This window comes from Etheostoma cragini, chromosome 13, assembly GCF_013103735.1.
Source record: "Etheostoma cragini isolate CJK2018 chromosome 13, CSU_Ecrag_1.0, whole genome shotgun sequence".
NCBI classification, from domain to species: Eukaryota; Metazoa; Chordata; class Actinopteri; order Perciformes; family Percidae; genus Etheostoma; species Etheostoma cragini.
The window spans coordinates 23,189,175-23,216,975 of NC_048419.1; the positions used below are offsets into that span (position 1 = coordinate 23,189,175).

Sequence of the window (27,801 nt, forward strand, 5' to 3'; positions counted from 1 at the left end):
ATATATATATATGTATGAATACAACGGGAACTATAATGAGAATAATAAAGCATCAATCCAAATAAAGGTAGTTTTTAAAAAAAGTTGTAACTGTTACAATCTTTTAACATACATAATATAAACTTAGCACAAAATGAAGGAAATTTGTGTTTGGTAAATTATTTCTCTGTGGTAACGATGCTTTTTGGCATTAAATCTTTAACTGGTGGAAAGCCTGTTTAGTTCCATTTATCTCACTCTGATATACGTAACATAGACAGTTAAAGTAATAACTTTTGGGAAAAGATAATTGAAGGTTGTTTTTTTATTAAATTATAGTTCCTAGTGTTGTCATGTCCATCCCTCTCCTTTATACCCACCAGGTGCTATGAGCAGTGAGCTGAACGTGCCGATGGGGTCCCCGGCCCCAGGGGTCTCAGAGCGGGCTTCAGGCAGCGGGGGGATGGACTACAGGGACTGGGTGAGACGCAGTTACCTGGAGCTGGTCAGCTCCAACCACCACTCGGTGCAGGCCCTGTCCTGGAGGAAACTCTACCTGAGCCGGGCCAAGCTGAAGGCCTCTAGCAGGACCTCTGCACTGCTCTCTGGGTTTGCAATGGTCAGTTAGATCCAACTTTTTTTTAGCAGCTTCAGTGAATCACAACCTCTTTAAGGACATGACTGCATGTTTTTTATGTTTCATTCTACGAGAAGTTTTTAGTGCTGCTTTCCGGGCAGCTCATATTTTTCATTCATCTCTTTTATATTCTCACTCGTTGACGTGATTAGGTTTAACAATCATAACCCACTACGGTGGAACACTAACCATTTACTAGCCCAACAGCTTGTCTTTACAGCAGCATTGCTCACACCAACCACGGAAGCTAAAGTTACCCACAATCCATCGAGTGTATCTCATCTACAGATCTGACAGTAGCCGAAAATACACAACAGTTTCAATATCAAAAATCTTGCTTAACCACGTCACATGGAAGTACAGCTGTCGGCAGGAACTAGTCTTCAGTTTTTGTTTGCACTCCAAAGATTTCAGCGTTGACTGCTAAAGAGCTCCTTTAAAGCTTATAGTTTGTATTTTGGATTTAAGTTACCAGTAAATATCTATCTATCTATCTATAAAATGGTGAACAATGTCAATCAGTGTTTCCCAAATCCCGTCCTCAAATGTATTGTATTTTCCGCAACTCAAATCTATTCAGTTTACTGTCATAGAGGAGTGAAGAAACTAACACACACACACACACACACACACACACACACACACACACGCTGTTTGTAACTTTCAGTGTGTTGATTCTAGCGACCGCTTTGGATGAAAGTATAGGGCATTTTTTTCAGCTCTAATTCACATGTCAAGGTCTCAAGATGTTGATATGAGTGGGATGAGATGGCTCTTCATCAGAAGAGTTAGAAAATGACTGGCTTTGTCTCCGTGCACTGTATCCTAGTGTGAGCATTATCCTGTTCTGACATAAACATCGATATAGGGACCTAGCGCTGGCAATATATCGATATCGTTATATGAGATTACATATCATGATGTAGATACGGTGATATGAGACTAAATATCATGATATCGTGATATGAGACTAGATATCGTCTTAGATTAGATCAAGATGTTCAAAAATGTTGTGATATTTCATTATCTCCATATCGCCCAGTCCAATAGCACCCTGGTTATCCGTTTCCCTGTCAACGTGTTGTAGGTGGCCATGGTGGAGGTGCAGCTGGAGATGCAGTACAGCTACCCTCCTGTGCTCCTCATTGCCTTCAGCGTGTGCACCACCGTGCTGGTGGCGGTGCACCTCTTCGCCCTGTTGATCAGCACCTGCATCCTGCCCAACGTGGAGGCCGTCAGCAACATCCACAACCTCAACTCGGTCAGCGAGTCACCCCACGAGCGCATGCACTACTTCATCGAGCTGGCCTGGGGCTTCTCCACTGCCCTGGGGATCCTGTTGTTTTTAGCCGAGGTGGTGCTCCTCTGCTGGATCAAGTTCCTGCCTGTAGACTCCGGCGGGGCCAAAAGGGTAACCGCCTGCTGCACCACTACAGTCACCGCCGGCGCCAAGCCTACGACGCCCCCAACTGAATCACGGAACAGTGGCTGGCAGGCTGCGCTGGCATCCACCATCATCATGGTCCCAGTGGGGGTGATTTTTGTGGTGTTCGCCGTTCACTTCTACCGCTCTCTGGTGGGCCACAAGACGGAGCGTCACCACCAGGAGATCGAGGAACTGCACAAGATAAAGGTACAGCTAGACGGCCACGAGAGAGGCCTTCAGACTGTGTGAATACATAAGCAGCCTTCAGGATGTCCCTCTGTGTGTCATCATGTATCTTCTCTCTGAAAGTTGTCCTGGTCATTGTTAATGCCTTGCTCATAGGCAGCGAGCTTTAAAGCTCTTCACTTTGCAGCACAGACAGCCAGTACACGTCAGAGTGCTACTTTATTCTTAAGATGCGTTGTAGGACCTTGTGTCTGTTTTAGATCTGTTCTATGACTCGCTCAAGGATAATGTAAAAGGTTTACAGAAAAAGGGCTATTATGTTCTGTGTGCCATTTTTTTTTTGTGCCATGTCTATTTTTAATGGTAGGGTGTGGTGTCGAAAGCGGGTTCCATTTTGGATCTGGTTCCATCTTGGCAAAATACCTGGATTCACTGTGAGGCTAACAAATCTCTTATTGGAGCTTATATCTCCCCTCACGCCTCGCTAGCAAAGAGCTGCCATCATTCTCGACAGAGGAAACAGTAAATGCCATAAATATCTTGCCCTAATGCCAAAATATGTAACTTGACTTGTCTGGTTATTGTGGTCACTGTAAGCTGGTTTCTGTGCTCAGCCAAAGATTTGTTTTTTAGAGAAAGAAGAACAGGATTCAGGATCAGAAGCTGATTACAGATCTGATACTTTGAGATTTAGTTATTTATAAATCTAGTTCCTTGCAAATGTTTAATGCTAACTGGACTCAATAAGAGATTTGAACCCCAACCCTGTTCCATAGTGAGTGCAGGTCTCACTGTTTCCACTAAACCTTCAACTCAGTCTGGATTATATTATTCATAAAACTAAGCTTGTTGTTTTCACTGTAAAGTGGCATGCATTACAGTGCAAGGTGCTTGGTCTATGGTTGACTGATTGAGGGCTTCTGTAAAGTCTTAAAATGTTTTGCATTGAAATTCTTGGGAGGTCTTGTGTTTTTGTTATTTATTTTTTGGGGGCATTTTAGGCCTTTTAATTCTTCAGGACCGATGAAGACATGAAAAAGGGAATGACATGGAGGAAAGGGCGGAGTCAAACTCACAGCTGCCACTTCGAGGAATAATCCTCTGTATATGTGCGCCTGCTCTACCAACTGAGCTATCCCGGCCACACGGGAGGTCTGTGTTTTTACATCCAACATCTCAGACAAGCCCGAACATAAGTTTCCTCCTTCAGAAAGCTTTTGTTGTCTTTGCAAAGACCATGGCGGCTGTGTAAAAGGTGTCAGCTAATCGATTCTACAAACCGATGCTGCTCAAAATTCTTGTATATGAATGTGTTACTGTCCAAACATAGTTCTGCCTTACAGAGTGATTGCCTTTTATGAACTGCTGTTTTGCTAAAGGTCATCAACCCAAGCAGATATTTTTTGCTGGAAATGTAGTCAAGACAAAGCTTAAACCAATGAAGATTACAGGTGGAGTCTGCGATTCTGGAGATAGATTTTTGAACTCAACACACACATAAATACCAAGTAACATAAGTTGTTTACTTAAGAACCAACATCCCACCAGCGCTCCTTTTTTACGGCCCTCTCGCTCCCACTGCTTTTCCCGTTACACATCCATGCCCATTCCCCTGTCCTGTGCACAAGCACGCTGGAATAGTGTGTGGCTCAGACCAAGCCACTTCATTTGTTCCCCATTTACAGAGCCAGGCCTGGGTATGAACACCGGACATTGCAAATACAGTACAGACCATGAGGAGATACTCACGGAATTTGCCAAAAAGTGTATTTGATAAGAATTGCAGACTCAACCCTAATGTTCAGTTGGATGTGGATGGAAGTGAGACCAGTCACAGAGCACATGTTGAGACCTTCAGATATGAAGAAAATACTGGAGAGCTTTCAGTAAGTGTGGGTTAAAGGCTCGACTCACCAACCCGATTATCGGCCGTTGGACAGTCTGGCGAGGTCGGAGAAAACACTTACTGGAAATGACGAGCAGGATGAGCGTGACGAACACCACGCAAAATCTGAAGAAAATCGTTTTTTTTTTAGGTCAGACAGATTCAGCAACTGTGTGGCCTATTTCTCACTTAAAAATGTTTCAGAAACAGGTTTCGGTAAACTATTATATTAAAATACGAGATCGTATTCCGAACGAGACGCCATTCTGGTCGGTTTTGAAATTCAGGAGAAGCCAGACCCACTTGTTGCCGTAGCTTCGGTGTGTTCCGAGGCACTGTTTTGACCGACGGGAGCCGAATGGTCAGTCCGACTGCCTTTTCTGCCTTCAGTCGGCCGTCGGGTTGGTGTGTCAGAGCTTTTACGCTCACCAGTCTATTTACTGTGTTTAAAAAAAAGAAAATGTTCCAATCACATTCCAAAAAAAATGACTGACCAAAGTGTTGCTCAGTTTGTTTCTTGATTCTCAGAAGAGACAGAAGTGCACTTGTAGTTGTACAGTGAGCGAGTGTCTGGGTTCTTATCAGAGAACATCTTGCTTTGTCTTGTGTTTCTTGCATTTGTGCTTCTTAAATGAATACTGCAGAGGTCATGGAGACCCGAGTTTGAAGAGGAAATTCACAACCTGCCACAGACTTCTAAAATAAAACAATGTGAAAGTTCTCATTGTCTCTTGTGTGTCTATAACCAGTCTCAGTGATTCAAATGCATGATACATTTTTTGCATTAGGTGTTGTGAAGCCAGACATATCCCCTTTGCCAAGAATAATGACTTAATGTGATAAAAGTCAAAGTATATGAAAAAAAAGTCGTATTACAGTATGTCGAAAAAAGTTATGGTATGTTAAAAAGGCATAAAGACATAGTATAGTCTGTCAAAAAAACTCATAAAAAGTCAGTATAGTTAGTATATTGAAAAAGTCATAAAAACGTCATAGCATAGTATGTCAAAAAAAAAAATCATAAAGGTTCATAGTATAGTAAGTCTAAAAAATGAATTGTATGTTGAAAAAAAGTCATGGTATAGTATGGTAAATAAATCATAAAAAGGCAATAGTATAGTAAGTCAAAAAAAGTCAAAGTCATAGATGTCGAAAAAGTAATAAAAAGCAATAGTAGTGTATGTCAAACAAAATCATGAAAAGTCATATTATAGCTAGTATATAGAAAAAAGTCACAGTATAGTATGTTGAAAACAAATCATAAAAAGGTAGTACAGTAAGTCAGAAAAAGTCATATGTAGAAAGAAGTCATAAAAAAGCCATAGTATATTATGTCGAAAAGTCATAAAATGTCACAAGTAACAAAACAAAGTCAGTATAGTATGTCGGAAATAGTCATGAAAAAGTCATAGTATAGTGTGTTGAAAACAATCATAAGAAAAGCATAGTATGTTTAAAAAAAAAGAAATCATAAAAAGTCATAGTACAGTATGTCGAAAAAAATCATAAGGGTAATAGTATAGTACGTTGAAAAAAGTCATAGTTTAGTATGTCAAAACAATCATGACAAAGTCAAGTTTTGTATGTCGAAAAAGTCATAAAAAAGACATAGTATTGTATGTCCAAAAAAGTCATAGTATGTCAAAAAAAACGTAAGAAATTCATAGTATAGTTAGTCCAAAAAGTCATAGTATGTCAAAGTCAAAAAACGTCATGGTATGGTTAGTACATTGAAACACGTCATAGCATGTCAAAATAAGTCATAAAAAAGGAATAGTAGAGTCAGTATAGTATGTAAAAAAAAGTCATAAGAAAGTCATAGTATATTATGTCAAAAAACGTCATGTATAGTTAGTCCATTGAAACACATCATAGCATGTCAAAATAAGTCATAAAAAAGGAATAGTATTGTATGTCCAGAAAAAAAGTCATAGTGTAGTATGTTTAAAAAAAAAGTCATGGTATAGTTAGTACATTGAAACACGTCATAGCATAGTATGTCAAAATAAGTCATAAAAAAGGAATAGTATTGTATGTCGAAACGAAGTCATAGTATGGTATGTCAAAAAAAGTCATTGAAAAGTCATAGTATATTGAAAAAGGTAGTAGTTTAGTATGTCAAAACAATGCCAAAGTCAAGATTTGTATGTTGAAAGTCATGAAAAAAAAAGACATATTATGTCAAAAATATGTCATAGTATAGTATGTCGAAGTATGTCAAAAAAAGTTATAGTATAGTATGTCAAAAAACGTCATGGTACAGTTAGTCCATTGAAACACGTCATTGTTAAAGTATGTCGAAATAAGTCATAAAAAAGTCATAGTATAGTATGTCGAAAAAAGTCATAAAAATTCATCGTGTAGTACGTCAATAAAAAGTCACAGTACAGTATGTTGAAAAAATCATCAAAACATCATGGTATAGTATGTCGAAAAAACTCATAAAAGGTAATAGTATAGTGAGTCAAAAAAAAGAGTCAGTATAGTATGTCAAAGAAAAGTCATAAGAAAGTCATGGTATAGTATGTTGAAAAAGGTAATAGTTTAGTATGTCAAAACAATGACAAAGTCAATATTTGTATGTTGAAAAAGTCATAAAAAAAGACATAGTATAGTATGTCAAAAATATGTCATAGTATAGTATGTCATAACAATAAGAAATTCATAGTATTGTAATCCCAAAAAGTCACAGTGTGTCAAAAAAAGTCATTAAAAGTCATAGTATAGTATGTCAAAAAAAGTTTTTAAAAACTCACAGTACAGTATGTTGAAAAAAATCATCAAAACATCATAGTATAGTATGTCGAAAAAACACATAAAAACGGTAATAGTGTAAAAAAGTCATTGTATAGTATGTCAAAAAAAAGTCATAGTATAGTATGTTGAAAAAGGTAATAGTTTAGTATGTCAAAACAATGACAAAGTTAAGATTTGTATGTTGAAAAAGTCATTAAAAAAAAAGACATAGTATAGTATGTCAAAAATATGTCTTAGTATAGTATGTCAAAAGAATTATAAGAAATTCATAGTATAGTAAGTCCAAAAAGTCATCAAAAAGTCATAGCATAGTATGTCGAAAAAAGTCATGGTATAGTTAGTACACTGAAACACGTCATAGCATAGTATATCAAAATAAGTCATAAAAAAGGAATAGTATTGTATGTCGAAACAAAGTCATAGTAAAGTATGTCAAAAAAAATCATAAAAAGTCAGAGTATTGTATGTCAAAAAACGTCATGGTATAGTTAGTACATTGAAACATGTCATAGCAAAGTATGTCGAAATAAGTCATAAAAAAGGAATAGTATTGTATGTCGAAACGAAGTCATTGTATAGTATGTCAAAAAAAGTCATAGAAAAGTCATAGTATATTGAAAAAGGTAGTAGTTTAGTATGTCAAAACAATGACAAAGTCAAGATTTGTATGTTGAAAAAGTCATAAAAAAAGACATAGTATGTCAAAAATATGTCATAGTATAGTATGTCAAAAGAATTATAAGAAATTCATAGTATAGTAAGTCCAAAAACTCATTGTATAGTATGTCAATAAAAAGTCATAAAAAGCCATAGTATAGTATGTCAAAACGTCATGGTATAGATAGTACATTGAAACACGTCATAGTATTGTATGTCAAAACAAAGTCATGGTATAGTATGTCAAAAAAAATCATAAAAAAGGTAATAGTATAGTAAGTCAAAAAAAAGTCATAAGAAAGTCATAGTATAGTATGTCGAGAAAAAACTCATAATATAGTATGTTGAAAAAAGTCATAGTATAGTATGTCAAAAAATGTCATGGTATAGTAAGTACACTGAAACACGTCATAGCATAGTATGTTAAAATAAGTCATAAAAAAGGAATAGTATTGTATGTCGAAACGAAGTCATAGTATGTCAAAAAAAGTCATAGAAAAGTCATAGTATATTGAAAAAGGTAGTAGTTTAGTATGTCAAAACAATGACAAAGTCAAGATTTGTATGTTGATATAGTCATAAAAAAAAAGACATCGTATGTCAAAAATATGTCATAGTATAGTATGTCAAAAGAATTATAAGAAATTCATAGAATAGTAAGTCCAAAAAGTCATCGTATAGTATGTCAAAAAACGTCATGGTATAGATAGTACATTGAAACACATCATAGTATAGTATGTTGAAATAAGTCATAAAAAAGGAATAGTATTGTATGTCGAAACAAAGTCACGGTATACTATGTCAAAAAAGTCATAAAAAGGTAATAGTATAGTATGTCCCAAAAAGTCTGTTGGATAAAATAAAAAAGCTGTAGTATTGTATGTAGGAAAAAAAAAAGTAGTATGTCGAAACGAAGTCATAGCATGTCGCAAAAAGTTATAAAAAAAAGACACAGCATAGTGCGTTGTCAAGTGTTTCTTGTCCACACTTGAAGAACCAGACTTCGGATTTCCCTCCCAGTATATTTTATTTTGACCAGTTAATCAGGTACCACGTCGGTACAGGTAAACAGGATACAGCGGTATAGTGGTATAGTGGTAGGTAAAAAAAAAAACACATATAAAACACAAAAGAAATAAAAAATAATTAAACAGTTATTTTAACCAATTTGGATAAGGTATTTAACTTATGAGTATATTTAAATCAGGTAAAGTATTAACTAACAAATGTTTCCAAATAAACAGTAGCAAACCTAGTCATTACTTTACATGGTGGGTCTTACTTCCTTTACCTATACAAAAGGTATTTCAATTTAACGCAGTGACAACTTTTTACCCACAACAACAACCTAATCAATTAAACAACACACATAACCAACCAAATTAGAGTCCACGTGAGCTTACCGACAGCCCGTCACAATCAACGTCCCAATTCCTCACAGTGGATGCTTCTGCCGTCTTCTCAGTCAAATGACTGATGCGCGTGTTTATAACGTTGATTAAACCAGGCGCGAGCGTCTGATTGCCCGATTCAGTTCACCTAGCCGAGCAGGCGCGCGCAGTCACGTGCGGGCTGCCGAACAGGGCGCGCACAGGAGCCGTCTGCGGGGCGGCGTGCAGGGGGGACAGCAAGCAGGTGAAGGAAAGGGATCGGCCGACGGGGACAGCCACACCCCCGCCCTATGAGCGCGACAGTGTGTTGAAAAGAGTCACACTATGGCATTTCAAAAAAATCGTACAAAGTCATAAAAATATCATAGAACAGTATGTCGAAAAAATCTTCAACAAGTCATAGTATAGTATGTTGGAAACAATCATTAAAAAGTCATGGTACAGTATGTCGAAAAAATCATAAAAAAGTAATAGTATTGTATGTTGAAAAAATCATAAAAAGTAATAGTCGAATTAAGTCAAAAAAAGAGTCAGTATGATATGTTGAAAAAAGTCATAAAAAGCAGTAGTATAGTATTTTGAAAAAATCATCAAAAATTCATAGTTTAGTATGTTAAAGAAATTATTTAAAGGTAGTTGTATGGTACAGCATTGTATTGCAAAAAAAGTCATAAGAAAGTCATAGTATAGTACGTCAAAAAGGTAATAGTTTAGCATGTCAAAACAATCATGACAAAGTCAAGATTTGAATGTTGAAAAAGTCATAAAAAAAGACATATTAAAAGACTATAGTATAGTATGTCAAAAAAATGTCATAGTATAGTATGTCAAAAAAGTCATCAAAAAGTCATAGTATAGTACGTCAATAAAAAGTCACAATACAGTATGTTGAAAAAATAATCACAACATCATGGTATAGTATTGCAAAAAAACTCATAAAAAGGTAATAGTATAGTAAATAAAAAAAAAGGTAATAGTATAGTAAGTCGAAAAAAGAGTCAGTATAGTATGTCAAAAAAAGTCATAGTATAGTATGTTGAATAACTAACATCAAAAAGTCACAGTATAGTACGTCAAAACAAAGTTATAGTATATCGCAAATAATTATAAAAAAGACAGTGTAGTCCGTTGAAAAAAGTCATACTACAGTATTTCAAGAAAATCATAAAAAGTCATGGAATAGTATGTTGGAAAACAATCATAAAAAAGTAGTAGCAAACTATGTCAAAACAATCATAAAAAGTCTTAAAAAATCATGAAAGGTCACAGTATACCATGTCAAAAAAAGTCTTAAAAAGCAATAGTATTGTAAGTTGAAAAAATAAAAAAATAAAAAAAAAGGTAGTGTTGTATGTAGAAAAAAGCATAAAAAGTCCTAGTATATTATGTCAAAAAGTCATAAAATGTCAAAAGAAGTCAAAAGAAAGTCATTATAGTATGTTGGACATAGTCATAAAAAAGTCCTGGTACAGTATGTTGAAAACCATCATAAAAAAGTGGTGGCATACTATGTCAAAAAAATCATAAAAGGTCATAGTATAGTATGTAAAATAAAATCATAGTTTAGTATGTTGAAAAAAGTCATAAAAAATGAATAGAATTGGATGTTGAAAAAAGTCATCGCATAGTATGTTGAAAAAATCATAAAAAGGTAATGGTATAGTATGTCAAAAAAAATTCATGAGAAAGTCATAGTATAGCATGTCAAAAAAAATCATAAAAATCATAGTATAGTATTTTGAAAAATCATCAAATAGTCATAGTACAGTATGTCAAAACAAAGTCATAGTATGTCGCAAAAAGTTGTGAAAAAAGACAGTATAGTATGTTGAAAAATAGGCCCGATGCAATGAGTCGGTAAAATAAAGATTTAACATACTATACTATGACTTTTTATCCTTTTTTTGACTTACTAGACTTGGAATTTTTCAATTTTTCAACATACAATAGCATAACTTTTTAGACACACTATACTATGACTTTTTCCTAAATACTATACCATGGGTATTTCATGGCTTATTTTAACATTGTATACTATATCTTTTTTTCCAACTTTCTTCAACATAGTATATTATGACTTTTTTGGACATACTATTATATGGCTTTTTCAACATACTATACTACGATTTTTAATGACTTTTCGACGTAGTATACTATTACTTTCTTTTAAAACGTTTTTTTGACAAACTATACTAGAACTTTTTTATGATTTCTATCAACATACTATACATACCGTTTTTCTGACCTTGACATTCTATACTAAGACTTTTTTGGACAAATACTATACCATGACATTTTTTGACAGACTTTACTATGACCCTAAGATTTTTCAACATACTATACTATGACTTGTTTATGATTTTTTTCCAACATACTACACTATCACTTTTATAGATTTACTACACTATGACTTTTCCATGAATTTTTTCGACATACTATACAATGACTTTTTTGACATTCTAGGACTTTTAATATACTATACTATGGCTTTTTAAAGATTTTTTTTTTTCATACTATATTATGGACATCTTTATGCTTTCTATGACAAACTAGGACTTGCTATACTATGACCTTTTCATGAAACTGCTTTCATATTTTTTCTAACTAAAAATTCAACAAAAGGATCACAAATGAGATAAAAAGACCAAATAAAGAGTTCATTTCCAACAAAGTCAAATTTAATGTCTAAAGAGTCCTAAATAACAAAGAAAAATTTCAGTCTAAGAGACAAAACACTCCATGGCAGCATACAGTCAGTAACATAACTCCAATATTTGGCTTTGTACTGGAGATGATGTTGAAAGGATTTTGTTTTTTATTCATTCTCATTTTGATCTGCAAAAATGACAAAATCAGACACATGGAAAATAAAATGACCGTATATGTTGTACATCTTCTTCCCTTTCAAAAAACTAAAATAATGCATTTCTCTTCATCCGCCAGCAGAGGGCAGACAGTACACATTTCCTTCTACAGCCTGGCTGCCAGATCCAGAGTTTGACCAGAAACATTTTTGGAATAGAAGAAATTCTCAGAAAAACGCTGGTTACCTTTTAATGTCTGTCAAAAGGAACACAACCCTCTATACATAGTTTAACAGCGTCTGGCAGCTATGTGGTGTTAACTCCCCTTTGTTTTACATGCATACACTACATATTTACTACATCTTCAAAACCTTCAAAGCCACAATAAACACATGAATGCATATACAGTCTCAGCAAGAACACAAGTACAGATAATACAGGCCATTCTCCATCGCTCTGGAACTGTGAATAAGACGGGCTTATTTTGTCTCATACAATGTCAAAATAAATACAAGCCGTTCACAAATGAAATTTTTGCAGTTTTAATATATCTTATGACCTAAATAAATGGTTCACTTATGTTTTCATAATGTCTCACAAGCTTTGAGGAACAAGAATATGTACTAACTAATTTAGCATTTTGTTTGTATGGGCAAATTCAAGTGAGCCAGTTACTGAAATTGTAAGATTAAGAAGTTCAGAATCTTATACTTTTGATAGATGTTCAAAAGACAAAAACACTGGCTTTTCTCCATTAGGTAGTCTACACGGTGTTTATGATTCTAAAGCTCAAAACAGTCCAAAATCAAAAGTTGTAAAAAGAAATAAACTGCTTTACCAAATAAACTAAATTTAAAACCTTTTTAAAAAATAAATTTGAATACTAACTTCTTATGGTTTCCAAAAGTTCATAGACTAATCATCTTGTTTATTACAGCTCAAGATTCTCAATGTCCTTTCTAATAAAAAACGCAGTATAAGCTAATATAATAACAAATGCTCCCAACAGATAAAAAGTGTAAATTTGATCTGTTGCTTCACAACTGGTGCCCACTGGGGAATGTTCAACAAAATATGAGGAGTGCTTAAGTTGGTTAATCATTTGGGCAGATTTCTATACTTCTTGGCTTCTTGGTTAATCTCTGTACTGCATTACATAACTAACTGGAAACTCAGAAAGGCCAGGGTTTGCTAGACATGTTAGGTTCAGTATTTTGAGGTCCAAACTTGATTTTCTGTCAGTTCTATCAGTTTCTCTTCGAAGACAACTGAGGTTTTTGTGGTACTCATTTGTAAGTTTTCAGGTTGAGAGGAATGACTGACACCAACTTGGACAGATTTGGGATAAATTATGAGATATATATAAAAAAAAAAAAGTTTGATAACAAGAGAGAACGTATTAAAACGACAGGCTCAAAAAACAAGCTGGTTGTGTTCATGCGTGGGGGGTCTGTGAGGGATCCCATCCTTGTTGATGATCCAGTGACTCAATATGCTTTAAACAAAGATCTTGTTCAAACCTTTGAGAGTGATAATGGATGCAGCCGTGGGGGGGGGAGGGATCATGGCCGGTTCGTGGCCATACGTAACAGGCATTAACACTTTTTTCTTTCGAAGTGGTCGGTCGTCATTATTTCTTAAGCATACCGAGACCTTTAGTCGTTGGGGAACTGGGGTAGATTTCAAAATTAGCTGGAAAAAAAAGAGCAAAACTCAAAATAATTATTTTTTTTTAAATAACAATAACAAACATTATATGGACATTTGTTGTCTAAAGACATAATCCAAAAAAAAGTCTAGCAAGCTTAGTTGATCTGAACTTCCAGAGTTAACAGTGCAGGAACCCTGTTGTCGACCCACCTTGAAATGTATTTTTATACAATTTTTTTCTCTCGAATAGACAGCAAACTTGACATACAACTGACACACTTTCTAAAAGAAATGATATGAAGCCAAATAAAACAGAAAAAAATAAGACAATACTTTTGTGGTACATTGTTAATCTGAAAGTACGTAGTACATAAAAACTGCTATGATTGGTATTGAGCATTAGAGGGGGGATTTATAATTTGTGCGAAGACCAACAACATCTGACAACAAACTAACGAAGCTGACTGACACGGTACATCTGTGTGAACCAATAAAGGCAACAAAATAAAGAGAAGAAAAGTCGGCATGCGGTCGAAGGACTAGCGTCAAACAGTAAGGCCACTGAACAACTTGGTTGGCTTCCCTGACTGAGAGCTCCGCAAAAATACTGCTGAACAAAGATGTTAAATGAGCTTTAAGTGTTTTGGTAGTTGTTGTTTTTTCTGAGCTAAACTAAAAAGTTTTTTTTTTTTTTTTATTTTTTTTTTAGAATATCACTATGGTTTGTCAAGAGTTGAGGTTTTACAGCACATGCTTTAGCGCTTAAGTTATACTTGTGTACTGCAGTTTTCCCTTGTAGACCTTAGATTTAGATACAAACAGCTGATAATTTACCGGAAGGATCCCGTTATTCAGACTACATGGATCATGGTGAAACATGTGAGCAGCTTTGTGCCATTAGAGGAGATTTTGACAGGATTGCCGGAGTGTCTCAGAAATCATATTTGAAAGACTGAATTATCAAAATGTCTGTCCTTATTTAGTCGCTATGAAACTTCTAAATGAACTTCTTTAAAACTGAAGCTCTTGCTTCTTTTCCTTCCTTCCACATTAACGTCAATGTCCACTATCATGCACAGTTTGTCCCGATAACCTAAACATTCAAAAATGGATACTCCTGTTCTTCAAGACAACATGACACAGTGTACAGAACACAGAGGAAAAAAAACAACTATAAATCATCAACTTGAGAGCTAACATAGCTTATAATCAGAAAGGCAAAAACAAAACAAAAAACAAGTAGGGGGTTGGTGAATTTGGGAGTTTTCTGACAACATACTGTGTGTAGGCTATCACTTTGTGGACCAAAGTCCTGTAGTCCATGCCAGCCGTCCTGGTAGGGAACGCGCTATACTCCTGCATGGCCAGATTCCTCAGGTTGGGATCTATGAGGATGACCAAAGCTTTACACTCGGAAGCTCTCTCCTTTGCCGTCAATGTGGCGCAGACGAAGGTAGACATCAGTGCCGATGCCCTGCATAGACTGTACGGACAGAGAACCGCCCAGGTACTCAGCGTAGGCCCTGGACGTGGGCAAGCCAAAACCAAACCTGCAGAAGAAGAAAAAGACACAGACTTTTAGAAATCAATTGTCGATGCCAGAACGCCTGGTACCGTTTTTGTTAATGTAGACTTAGGCAAAAGGGATACTTTGCCAATTTCCATCCAGCTCTGTGTCGTCTTTGTGTGGGAACATACCATTTAGTTAAACACACTGCCCACACTGGCAGGACACAGAGCTGGATTTAAAATGGACAAAGCATATTTCTAAGCCCCATTTTCTCAACATTTGTAAAAAACTAAACAAGTACATTCTGCACTTTTAACTTCTCACCCATGCATAGGGCTGGACTGGTTCCCACTGTTGGTAATGTTGTTGAAGAAGTTGCTCATGCGGGGATCCTGTGCGCTCTCCTCAGCCGTGCTGAAGTGGTAGTCCATCACCTTGTCTATAATATTATGAGGAATGCCGCCGCCACGGTCTGAAATCCTTGAAGATAAAAAAATAATAATAATTTATTAACAGTTAACTGACTTGTATTTTCATACTTGAGGCAAGGAGTTAATGGCAGCCACGGCGTAGGATTTGAGTTAAGTGTTGGAGCTTATTCTTTGAAGGGCCTCTCCAGACAATACCCCCTAAGGAACTTTACTATTGCTTTATAAATACATATTTTTCTTTTAAACCCTAGCAATTGTACACACATTAGGACGCTCACCTGATGACAAAATCAATGTCATTATTGGCAATGGTGACGACCACATCAGGCACGTTGTATGGGGTGTCCAGATGGCTTTCCATGGTGGCCCTGAGGAGACACATAAACAGAGGTTATTGGGAGTAAATGGTCAGTGTGCAAAGTGTGCTCTCATTTCATAAAAGACTCAAGGGTCAAGTCTAGCTTGCAGACAAGTTAGCCAGGGACAGCGGGGATAATAAACCATGAGGACGCATACCTGATGCCAAAACCCATTATTAATATGAAGAAGGCCATTTTTACCGATTACAGTTCATTTTGAAGCACGTTATTACACTTTCTGAGAACGGTAGAAAAATGACTGCAAAAGTTGACCTACTTTTACTAATAGTTCTTTTGAAAAAGGACACAAAGGAAGATGAATGATGCCACATTCTGCCCTAACTACCCAGTGGTGGAACGAGCTCCCAAGTCCCAAGCGACTTCAACACAGCAGAAACCCTCCAGTTATTCTGTCGCAGACTGAAAACACACCTAGTCAGACTGCACCCTGGCCCTGTCTGTTTCTTGTTTGTAAAATGTAGCACTTGAAGCAGTTTGGCTCATTTGATAAATTGTATGTACTCGCATGACTGTGTGAATCAATGCACTTATTGCAAGTTTCTTTGGATAGAAGTAAGGCTGGGACCATCTATGCTTTTGTCCCAATAAGATTATTTCATGACACAAGGGCACCTTTTAGATTTGTATTGCCCTTCTAGAAGTACTGTGATTGAATAGTATTGAGATTTTCTTTTCCTTCCTTAAAAAAAAAGATGAACAATACACTTCTGGAGACAATAAATATTATGAGACATTTCTAAAAACTATGTTTTCTAAGAAGAATGTACATGACATGTCAGTCAGTCTGACATTCATTTCATTTGTAAAGAACATAACATGCATTTTCTGCTTTCATTCTGTTTCGACGTACTCACTGTCTGCAGTACCATATAAACAGAAAATATTTAGGTCAATCACTGGTAAAACTGTGGCGTGATACGTCTGATTTCCAAGTTTCTTTTCCCCTCACCTAGATAGAAGTGTCAGCTAGATAAATGTAATGTAATTGTGGGATGTACCAAGAACTGACTATCATTCTATCCAACTTGAGAAAGAGAAAATGCTAGACTGGGATTTCCATCTCTAGATCTCAAGGTCTTTCAACAACAGGAGATGGATAAACACTGACATGTGCCGTATGTATGAGTGGCGAGGTTACCTCATGGCATTTTTGAGGAGCTCAGGCAGGATGTAATCCAGAGGCAGAGGGATGAAGGGGAAGCGAGCTGCTACGTGTCCGTTGATCCTCACTCTGGGCGAGTTACCGTACTGGTGCTCACACAGGCGCCTGGTGGACCGGAGGAACAGTTAATGTTGACCATGGTCACATCCACAAACAGTGTGTTAGCTTGTTAGCATTTGATAATTAGCACTAAATGCAAAGTAAAGCTGAGGCTGATGGGATGTCAGTTGTTTTGCAGGTATTTGGTCATAAACTAAAATATTGCACGGATTCAATTTTGACCAAAGTGATGGTGCTAGATATGTGGAGACACAGACCCTACGCCGTAGCCTGACATACAACTACACGTCGCAGACCACAACAACTGTGATTGCTTTGGTTGGCAGCATTGCAATCCCCCCTTCTCTATTCCTGGTTCTCCTTCTCCATAAACAACATGAGATCAAGGAGACGGTTAACTTTTCCTGCTACAGATGTCTCACCTTGTTCAGAAAGCACAGGAGCGGCACTTTGTTTCTGCCGCTAGGACTCTAGAGTCGCTACTCGGTCCGAAGCTAATCCCCGTCATTCTCGCACTTTAGAGGATGGATACCCGACCCGAGCCCGACGGGACCCGACAGTCCGGGCCGGGTTCGAACAGATTTTTTAGAAAGACTGCTCGGGTTCGGGTCGGGCTCGGTCACATCAGCGCAATAGGGTCTTACTGTATTTTACAAATTTTTATCATGTGAAGCACTTTGCTACTTTGTCTGTAAAAGATGCTAGCCTATATCAAGTAAACCTATTGTATTACATTCTCAGCAGTGGCAGCAAGGCATTAACCTAAACATGTACAGTATATGTGTGAGTGAACATCTCTTATTGGGGCGGCTTATAGGCCTACAGGTTAAGCAAGGTATTTATTTTACTCAGATATACTGACATAATCCCCCACATATGATGTTAATAAAAGCGGGCTTTCCCCACAAACAAACATACATGTGTCATTAGTATGAGAAACAAATGCGATATTAATTGTGTCGGGCAAGGGTCGGGCTCGGACAGAAATATCTTAATGCCTGTCGGGCTCGGGTCGGGTTCGGTTACTGCTCTGTCGGACGCGGGCCGGGCTCGGACAGAAAAATCCGGCCGATCCGCACTCTATCGCACTTCTCCCTCACTCTACCAGATACTCCCCACTTTCATTGTGTTCCCCAGCTGTACACTGCCCCAAACAATACCAGGTACACGGATCGTTTCCAAGCTGATTATTAGTCCACAAAGTGTGGGCTTTCTATTTGACCTTTCTTTAAAAATCACAGACTCTAAAAAGGTCATTTTGATAAGATTATAGAAGGTAAACAAGGACGATAGCTCATATCTCATTCACAGCTCTAGGCGCTGAAACGAGTTTGCTCCTGAGAGTTTATCAGCTGAACTTTGACCTTTCTCGGCCAGCTAAGTGCTCATTTAGAAGGGGAAAGTCATCTAAAAGGTGATAAATAAACACTTACCTGGCAAAGTCCACCCACTTCTCGACAATCTTTTTCGGGGAGAGACGTCTGCATATCATCCCAACAAAATCAGGCTGAAACAACAACACAAATATTAAACTTTTCACTTAAATCAAAGAATCTGTATATATTTTTTAAACAACTGACTGTAGTTTTCCCTCAATCTGTAATAATAATAATAATAATAATAATAATAATAATAATAATAATAATAATAATCTATTTATAGAGCACTTTTAAAAAAAATGTATTATTAAAAGGTCAGTTATTCATGGATCAGGATACTATGCATCCTGATAAAGTTCCCTTGGCCTTGGAATTAAAATAGCAACACACCATCACGCCAATCTCTAAGTATGACGAAGGGTGTGTGATGACGGGCCTGCCTTTGCCTGCCTCTATGGGAATTTAGCATAGGAGTGTGTATACTTATGCTCCTTGTATTTTAAGGAAGAACATGTATTTATTTACAATACATTATTTATTCACAAAGAAAATTGGTGTCCTTAAAAGGTTGGATCTTCCTAAATCTTTTTAATTAAGGCATTAAGATCAATTCTTTTAATCCTCTTTTTAAATCAACTTTAGCATGGGTGTGTAAACTTATGCAAGACGCTGTACGAACAAAAGGGGAAAGTCCAACGTTAGCGGCAGTGACGTAGAATACTTGGACAACAAACAACCCTAACTCTCGGCTAACCACATATCCTGCTCCAGGGAAACAACACAGGACAAATGTTTAAACAAAGTTTGAATCCCAGAAACACTCCGACGTACATTGTCCTCGTGGAGGGCGAGGTGGTGCGTGGCCAACATTCGGATTCCCAGACGAGAGCACAGTGTTGTATCCAGGAAGCTGCGGATGATCGCTTCGTCCTGCAATAGCAGGAAAAAACTGCTACTGAAACCCATCAAATAAAACTGCTCTAAAAGCTCAACTCTAAGACATGAACTGACCGTGTTGATTTTAAACCAGATTAGTAGCAAAGCAAGGACCAGATTTCATTAGCAAAAAATCTGAATCAAGAATTTAAGACATGAATTTAGTACCGTAACAGAATCTTTGCAACAGCTTAAGGACCCTTAAATTACACTGATGAAAGTATAGAAATGTCCTCAATTAAATACTCTACACAGGCTATCATTACAAAATTATTTGTAGGGAATCCTTTCCAACATGGGGCCCATCCTGCAGTGTAGGAGGTGCAGCTGTTACCTGGATGTGTCGGCGACACTCTCTGAAGCCCTGGGCCAGCATGGTGACCACATCTTTGTGGTCGTCCAGCAGCTGCTGCACCAGTTTACAGAAATGGGCCTCCTCGTCCTGATCCTTGATCTGTAAACGGACAGGAAAACTTCAAATCAACTCTTTAAGATGTGATATAAGGCTCTTATAATACCGGCCTTTTATTTACTTTTAAGTATATTTATATGTTTTACTAAGAGGCTTCCATTTTTTTGTTGCCGTTCTAATTTGATGTTAATGAAACACTTAGATGTTAACCTGTTGTCAGATTCAGCATATAGAGTGTTTACTTTGTCTCCTTCTTTCTCTCGCTGATACAAGAACAGAAATATTTAAGTTTTTACTCAAACCATCGGTGAAACTCTCCACTTCTTGCACAGATGTTTCACAACAAAGGCCTTTCGACGTATCAAAGACCATTATCCCTCCCATTTTCTGGCTTTTAATGTGAAAAGCCTGCAGAAAGGGTTGAATTCCATTGACAGTAGCAATGATAAAAAGACACTGAGAAGTAGAAGCTACTTGAATTAATGAGCATAACAGTATTTAAGTTGAAAAGAGAAAGATACTTTTGTTATATTTATGGAATTAGTACTGTGGAAATATGCATTATGTACATCATTAATGCATTATAATATACCTACTACACAGGTTTCTCCGCCCACTTTTTAATGTGGTTTAGTCAGCCTTTATTAGCTATAGATCCTAGAGTCAAAAAAGCATGTGTAGTCAGTTCTTACAAATTTAAGACCTTATGTTCTTAATCCACATAACAGTTCAGAACTGTTATAGTCCACTCGCGCTGGTGTCACAAGAGCCTGTTTTTCTGTTCCTCAGCATCACAAAACTTGAACTACATCAAGCATGAGCGTGCATACCTGTACATGTATGCAAGAGGTCATGTTTTTTTTAGCTAGGCTTGAAAGCGGGAGGGCAACTTCTCAGATCAGACTGATAAATCAAACAGTCTAACTTCTAGAGTGCAGAACAGAAAACGTGTTCAGCAGGTCTGGCATTGTCTGCAGTTGTACATATAGTAACACTGGATCAAATGAACACACTTATATCTTCCAAGAGCTCAACAATTAGAAAAGAGTTAAATACAGAGACAAGGCTTAGGCTGTTTACTGTCACTGTCGACCAAGAAATAACTGAAGAAGCCTGGCTTACATATCACACTGTGCATGTTTACAGAAACTCAATCCATCCTGGGGCTGAGCGATATACAGCGGTTCCCCTAGGTTGACTGCTTTAGCCTGGTGGATGGGTCCGGAGGGGGGCTACCACCACACCAAATGCCACTCTCAATTGAACACTTTAAAGTCTGATCAGTTACTTTTTTTTAAATCCACAGGAACCACTTGATTTTTGTATGATTTGGCACTTTTAAAGCAGGTTTGCCTATTACTCCCGTTATATCTTTACAAACAATGTAGCATTTAAAAGGCTATGTTTTTTAAATGGAGTCTGGTGCAGTGCTCACTCCACATCCTATTGCTACAGTTCCAGCAAGCTTCACAGAAAACATTGAGAGCAAAACAACATCACTGAACCGACAAGGTTATCTTCACTTCAGTTGCAGTTTAGATGACACCCTTGACTTTCCTGCTGTTACAAACGTGAACTAATCAGACACTTGCCTCGTTCATGGTTCACGGCAGTGCGTTGCTGCAGAATGAATACAGGGGAAACGCAATGAATTTTGCCGTTATTTTTGGTCCTGTTGGCCTGGCCTGTACAATTATAGGGTAAACACTGGTATGGCATGTTATCTGGTCATTCAGTAAATTAATAAAGTCTACATGAAATGGTAAAACTGCAACAAAAACATGAAAACTTGAAGACTATTTTCTCATTTATTAAGAACTTTAGTGCAAAATGAACACGTGTAAGGATCCGAACGTAAAACGTCATCTAAATGATGTTCGGCCACTAGTTTTTCCAACATTTGCAGTAGAAACCATCAAGAAAAATATGTATGATTGACAATTTTATATTGGGTTTTTTAGATATCAATATAGTTTCCGCAGGACTTAAAAAGGCAAAACATTCTTCTTTTCTGTCCCACTGTACATAGTCGCATTTTGTAAAAAAAAAAATTTAAAACCTGAGTAATGAAGTAAAAGTAAAGTTAAAAAAAAAACGTAATGGAAATATGAGCGAGAGCAACACGCGGATTGGCTCAGTGGTGAACAGATCGACCAATCCTGGGACTGCTACATGCAGGCAGATCAAAAGTCTTGACAACAAATGTTCACACTTCCTCTTTATGATCATGAGCAAAACCGCATGAAGTGACCCTGTGTGTGTGTGTGTGTGTGTGTGTGTGTGTGTGTGTGTGTGTGTGTGTGTGTGTGTGTGTGTGTGTGTGTGTGTGTGTGTGTGTGTGTGTGACTTACTGGGGGAAAGTCACTGAGCATATGGTAGGCTCTGATGTACAGTTCATGCTGCAAGAAAGCACAGGAGAGGTGGAGGCTGTAGTTAGACAGATTTTCTGTGACGTCGGTCCAACCATTAAGCATTGCATCACCAGCACGAGTCACACGTGGCTAATGTTACAGAACATTTTCAGAATGCGTCCAAACAAAGTTCAACATCTCCTCCCCAGGATAAAAACAACAACTTTGTTCCACAGTTGGAGTATTACTGACTGGACTACATTAAACTTTAGTTAATCTGGATGTTTATCTGTTAAAACTCCAAATCAGCTTTGAGTATTGTTTTCCTTTTGATAGAAAAGTTGATAGAGCAAGTAAAACTTCTCTGTCCTACATTACAACTGGTGGTGTACAAAAGGAGCGGCGCATTATGTAAGCTGCACAGACGAGCTCCAGAAAGGAAGGAATCTAGGTGAAAGTTCATCAACAAGACATGGAGAGGTGGTCAAAGCTACTGCTGGGGAAAACAATGTTCTCTCTCACTGAAAAGAAAAGAAACATGATTCACGAAACACGTTTCCGCTGCCCTGAATAGCAGAAGTAGTTACAGATAATTGATTAACGATCGAGTTGACAAATCCAGATTTTAATATCATTTCATTGTTTGTGAATCTGCGTGCAAATAGTTTATTTTAAGATTATTTTTGGGGAATTTTGTAGGCCTTTATTTATAGAGGATAGCGGAAGACATGAAAAGGGGAGGGGGGGTGGAGGGGGGGGGAGGAATGACATTCAACAAAGGGGCCGCAGGTCGGAGTCTAACCGAGAGAGTAAACCTCTATATATGGATACCTGCTCTACCAGGTGAGCTACCCAGGCGCCCCTTTTTTGGCTGAAGTTCTGAGAAATCTCTGTGTGGGACTTGTGCCATCACTTTCATACAAGGGGGTTTAAAGGAATTTTGTTTGTCCAAAATGGCATTGGAAGAACTCAACTACAATGTGTCTTCCCATGAACTGTGCCCTGCAACCTGGGGTTGCTCTGGATAATCAAAAAACTTCACTGTGGACAGTTGTCATTGCAATGACCTTCCCCTGAAGAAACCAGTCCCTATGAAAAGTGTCACAAGTAGGAAGTGTTTGGAAATCGTCATTGGCAGAACAGCATTTAACACAACAAGTGTAGTACGTATCGCTGGTTCATAGAATAGGAGACGACCCCCCCCCCAAATTTCTACTTAGCTACAGGCTAATTAACTGACTTTTTAAACTTGCTAGCCAACAATGTAATGTTATGTTGTGGGATAGCTACAGGCTAATTAACTGACTAGTTAACTAGCTAGCCAACAACGTAATGTTTTGTTGAGGAATAGCTACAGGCTAATTAAGTGAGCTTTTAGCTATCTAGCAAACTATGTAATGTTTTGTTGAGGGACAGAAATTACGCAAAAATTAATGGTTTACCCTCTTTTGTAGCCTCCTTACTAAGTCCCAACAGCACAATAAACTATTTGATTTTGGTTTACATCAATGACACTGTTTTTACTAAAACATAATTTGTTTTTAATTTGTGCAAACAAAGGTAGGCTTCATTTTTATCATGGATTTACTCGGTTTAAACTTGGTATTACTAAACTCTGATTCGATCTAATCTTAATCTTGTGAAAACAACGGAATTCTGGGAAATTTAGCAACCTGAAGAATAGAAATAAATTGAATCTTCTTCTATTTCTATGACCTGGAGTCATGTTGTTGATGAGCTCATGTCTATGTATGCATGAGCGTCACATTTTCAGAATTGTGTGTATAGTTCCGTTTTGTGTGTGTGTACAATAGAGAAAGAAACTGCATACAGCTATTTTCCTGGCAAAATGTTATGCCAGACACCCGGCTATTAAAACCGCAAATATATAACTACTGCAATATTTCATCAGTGAGACACTAAATAGGGGTCTGTATCATTCAGATTACTCATAAAAGTAAAATAGCTATTGTGTTGTTCGAAGCTGGGGACAGACTTTTACCTATCCCCTCCCTGTTTGAAAGCTCTTGTAGAATTCCCTTCCTTTCATTAAAAGTTCAGCCATGACACTCCTGGTATGTGGCCCCATTGTCACTTTCTTATTGTAGAATCTGCTGCATGGCCAACACTCCCTCGCTTCATGTACAACTCCCACACTGTAGCCAGGAGCAGTGTGTCTTGAGAATTGTGTTCTTACCACTTGCAGAATTGTGGGATTGCAGCCAATGATGAAGGGCAAACTGCGGAAGCCCTTGATGCGATGGGAGATTCGTACAGGCAGCTCCTTGTGTAGGTACTTGGCACTGCTCTGAGATCACATGCACACACATATGATTGAGAAAAGCAAGTGAGTAAAAAGTCACAGAGATCAAAGAGCTTCCCATTAAAAAGGTACACTTGGCAGTTTTCCCAATGTGGCTGAAATATTTACCAAGACGTGGTGTCCATCGGGAGACTTCCCAGAATACAGCAGGGTTGCTAAGGTCAGTCGCACTGAGGCCTGGGGAGACATTAACACGTACGATCACATACACATTTACAGCTGCAGGTCACACGTTGTGAAAAAACCTGTCTATTTTGCTATTGGAGAGACAATCACATGTGTTAACAGTAGGGCTGGTATCATTTTAAATAAAAACAATTACAATACATGTAGCAATACCAGTAGCCTAAAAGGGATACAGACACTGCAGCAGCCGGTACTGTGATAGTGGCCCACTCACACATCGCATTTAACCGAAGAACGCTTGCGGTGATTGGCTGCGAGCAAACAAGTAGATTAGATTACCAATTCCACAGACAATTTTACATCTACAGGACAATGATGTTGCAAATGGTCACATTAACATGACGCTATAGTGTAAAAATGTCTCGCTTGGATCAGCGACACCAAATATGGAGGTAGCATGGCTCACATTGGGATCAGAGCTCATGTTAATAGTATGGCTGGGTGAAAAAAATAATTTGTTTGAGTGATCTGATGTCAATTAATAAAATCCCCTTTTACATATGCTGTCTGTAAATGTGGTGAATTTACCCTTTTTGGGGGGGGGGGGGTGCATTTGAAAAATATTTGAGGTTTGCTTCTTGCTTGTACAATTTACACAAAGCATAAGTTGTCTGAGAATATATTTTATATCCAAGCAAAATTTAACTGGAAAACCATTGCTGATGCCCAGTCCTAGTTGGTGTAAATAAGGGCCGTAATTTGCAGTCTGGACATAAAGGCACTTCATGGAGTTTTTCCACTGCGTGGTACTCAACCAGCTCCTCATCTCGCCTTTTTTGGTTTTCCATTACGCAAAAAAAGTCCCTGGTAACTGCTAAAAGGTACTTTTTTTTTTTTAGTAGCGCCTCAGTCGAGGTTCCGAGCCATACAAAAGGGTGGCGTGAAAAACTGCAAACTACTGATTGGTTGGAGAGAATCGTCACTATTCACTGCATCATCATTGCTAGCGACAGACGGGGGTGTCCTGAACAAACCCTGAGTTTTCTGTTGCCCAACTAAAACAACCTTTAAACATGCACGTTCCACCCAAAACGAGTCCCTTCCAGAGGCTATTTCACAGCGGCGGCTCCATCAGGTTCTTAGCACCGCCCAAGATGATTGTGGTTGCTTTAAAGAAATGCCAATAACCCAGAGTGCATTTTTCTCCCACAATGCTGTGTGGCCTAGCCAGACTTGGTAGTGTTATGACTATGTAAAAAAGCTGTCTCACATGCTTCTGTGCAGTTCTGAAAAGTACAAGTACACAATGTACACATGGGGAATCTGACCCGATTGTGGCTCAAGAGAAAAGATCCATGAGCATCCACATCAATGTCACTGCAATCTTACTCTTTCCCTTTTATCATCTGTTGACTACCCCCACCCCCGCACCATGTTAGTGTGTGACAATAGAGCGCAACAGTCCTGAACCAGTGACTTTTGGGGGATTTTTTTGTTTGTTTGTTTTTCACTTAAAATCATACGTTATATGTTTATGAGTCACCTGGTAGCTGATTAACCTAAGGCATGGTCTAAAACTCTTTATATACTGATTCTTCCAGACGTCAATGGGAGAAATGAATGAGAAAATGTAACCAAAGGTCTCTGGAGGAGGGGTGGGACTGTTGAGCGTTATAGTCACAAGACAAAACACTGCAGCTGACTACTATCAGCTGCAGTGTGTGGTCTTTGAGATCAGTGGCAACATGCACTTAAATTTGCACATTATTTTGTGTGTGTGTGTGTGTATATATATATATATATATATATATTTTTTTTTTTTTTTTTTTTTTTCTTTTCTTTTCAATTTCAGCTTACAACGTTAGAGTGGGGCATTTTATGATTTGAACTTAACATGCAGCTGCAAATTCCTTCCTCATTTAACTGTGAAGAAATACTTGCAGTGTGTGTGTGTGTGTGTGTGTGTGTGTATGTGTGTGTGTGTGTGTGTGTTTGTGTTTGCTCCACACTGAGTAAAAAAAAAAAATGTAACAAGCTAATAAGCTATAACAGACAGCTGGAAATAATATGACACACAATTGAAACATCCATCTTCTCACCAGGCATAAGGACTCTGGAAAACACTTTTATTTAATGAGGTTGCTGTGGACTTTGTAGACGGATTTGTGGGCAAGGAGATAGTTATCCATGGTTGACGTTTCCGTAAATACAAATACAAGTGCTTGCACGCTGAATTAACTGAGTTTAACTTCTCCTGCATTGCTTTAACGCAATACCGAATGACCGCTTTGTATTGGCCGCTATTGGCAATATTTAACATGATGGCGTTACTTCGTTTAAGATTAAAGAATGTCGATAGCTAAACATAATTTTCTCATGGAGCTGCATTCAAGTCCTCAGGACAAAATCGGTCAATAGCGGTAAGCGCTAAATAAACGGGCTAGGAAATCTGAGATTTTCAAAGAAATGTAATTTCACCCTTAACACTGTAATTTCTGGCAAACTAATATGAAGTAGTTACTTGTGTTTTGATTTAATATAGCATTACTTTACATGTAGATTATTTACATAACTGCGTACAATAATCGCAGGTGTTTTATTGGTGCCAGTTTCTGCAAGTTGGAGAGAGAAGTCAATGTTTTTCCCGAGTAGGCCCAGCGTAATATACGTAGCTAATTTAGCCAGCTAACGTTAGCTTTTAAGTGAATCGGTCATCCATGTAGGAGAAAATACGCATTTACTTGTCTTTTCAGTGTTAATGAACGCAACACAAACCTTGCTAACATCTAGCTAGCTTACTCTCGTTGCCCTGTTCGGGAAGGAGCATCTGCAAAAAAAACTCACTTCATTACCTTTTCTGCGGAAACGTCAATTGCGGACTGGTTGTAAAACGACGTAACAGTCTTCGACCGCTCTCTTGCCATCTCTGAGAACCCCTGCATCGAGGACGTGGACCGCAATCTGCGGCTTCCCGTGCTTGACATCAGCGGCACTGTTTTGGTGAGGGGGTCCAGCAGGAAGCTGCCGAGCCTCGGCCCGGCCCTGCAGGTAGCACCGCTCAGCATCTCCGCCGCTATACTTGTCAGTCCCGGACGCATGTGGAAACGAGCTGTGTGTGTGATCACGGCTGTCCTGTTCCCGTATAAGCACTATATTCTAGAGTTGCAACGAGGCCATTGGGGTCGCGTCGTAATGGTGCACAAAGGCACGTTACGTATGAATACAGTAGAGAGAGGGTACAGGAAGGGCTTTGTGCGCATTGGCCAGTAGGCGAGAGATCTGGGGCGACGACATGAGAGGTGAACCAATCAGTCATTTAGAGGCGGAGCGACGAACCACACCGACAAGTCACTGTCTAT

At 38.0% G+C, this 27,801-nt stretch overlaps 2 protein-coding genes across 2 annotated transcripts in view; one reads left to right on the forward strand and one right to left on the reverse strand.

Annotated features, from left to right (window-relative positions):
- orai2 (ORAI calcium release-activated calcium modulator 2) overlaps nt 1-4,416 on the forward strand; it is a 6,800-nt gene extending 2,384 nt beyond the window's left edge. Inside the window, exons 2-4 of the mRNA XM_034889041.1 lie at nt 363-598; nt 1,704-3,189; nt 3,381-4,416. Coding sequence (XP_034744932.1) covers nt 368-598; nt 1,704-2,291 — 819 coding nt within the window. The 5' untranslated portion in view covers nt 363-367 and the 3' untranslated portion in view covers nt 2,292-3,189; nt 3,381-4,416. The remainder of the gene's footprint in view (nt 1-362; nt 599-1,703; nt 3,190-3,380) is intronic.
- Nucleotides 4,417-13,614: 9,198 nt separating this feature from the next.
- Nucleotides 13,615-27,700, reverse strand: bckdk (branched chain ketoacid dehydrogenase kinase). Its single transcript, XM_034889039.1, has 11 exons — nt 27,295-27,700; nt 24,425-24,493; nt 24,191-24,301; nt 21,994-22,041; nt 19,565-19,684; nt 19,126-19,224; nt 18,349-18,422; nt 16,832-16,960; nt 15,592-15,681; nt 15,207-15,362; nt 13,615-14,922 (listed from the first exon to the last, which is right to left on the reverse strand). Exons 1-11 carry the CDS (start codon nt 27,538-27,540, stop codon nt 14,778-14,780), a joined length of 1,287 nt encoding a protein of 428 aa, XP_034744930.1. The 5' UTR covers nt 27,541-27,700; the 3' UTR covers nt 13,615-14,777.
- Nucleotides 27,701-27,801: the final 101 nt, after the last annotated feature.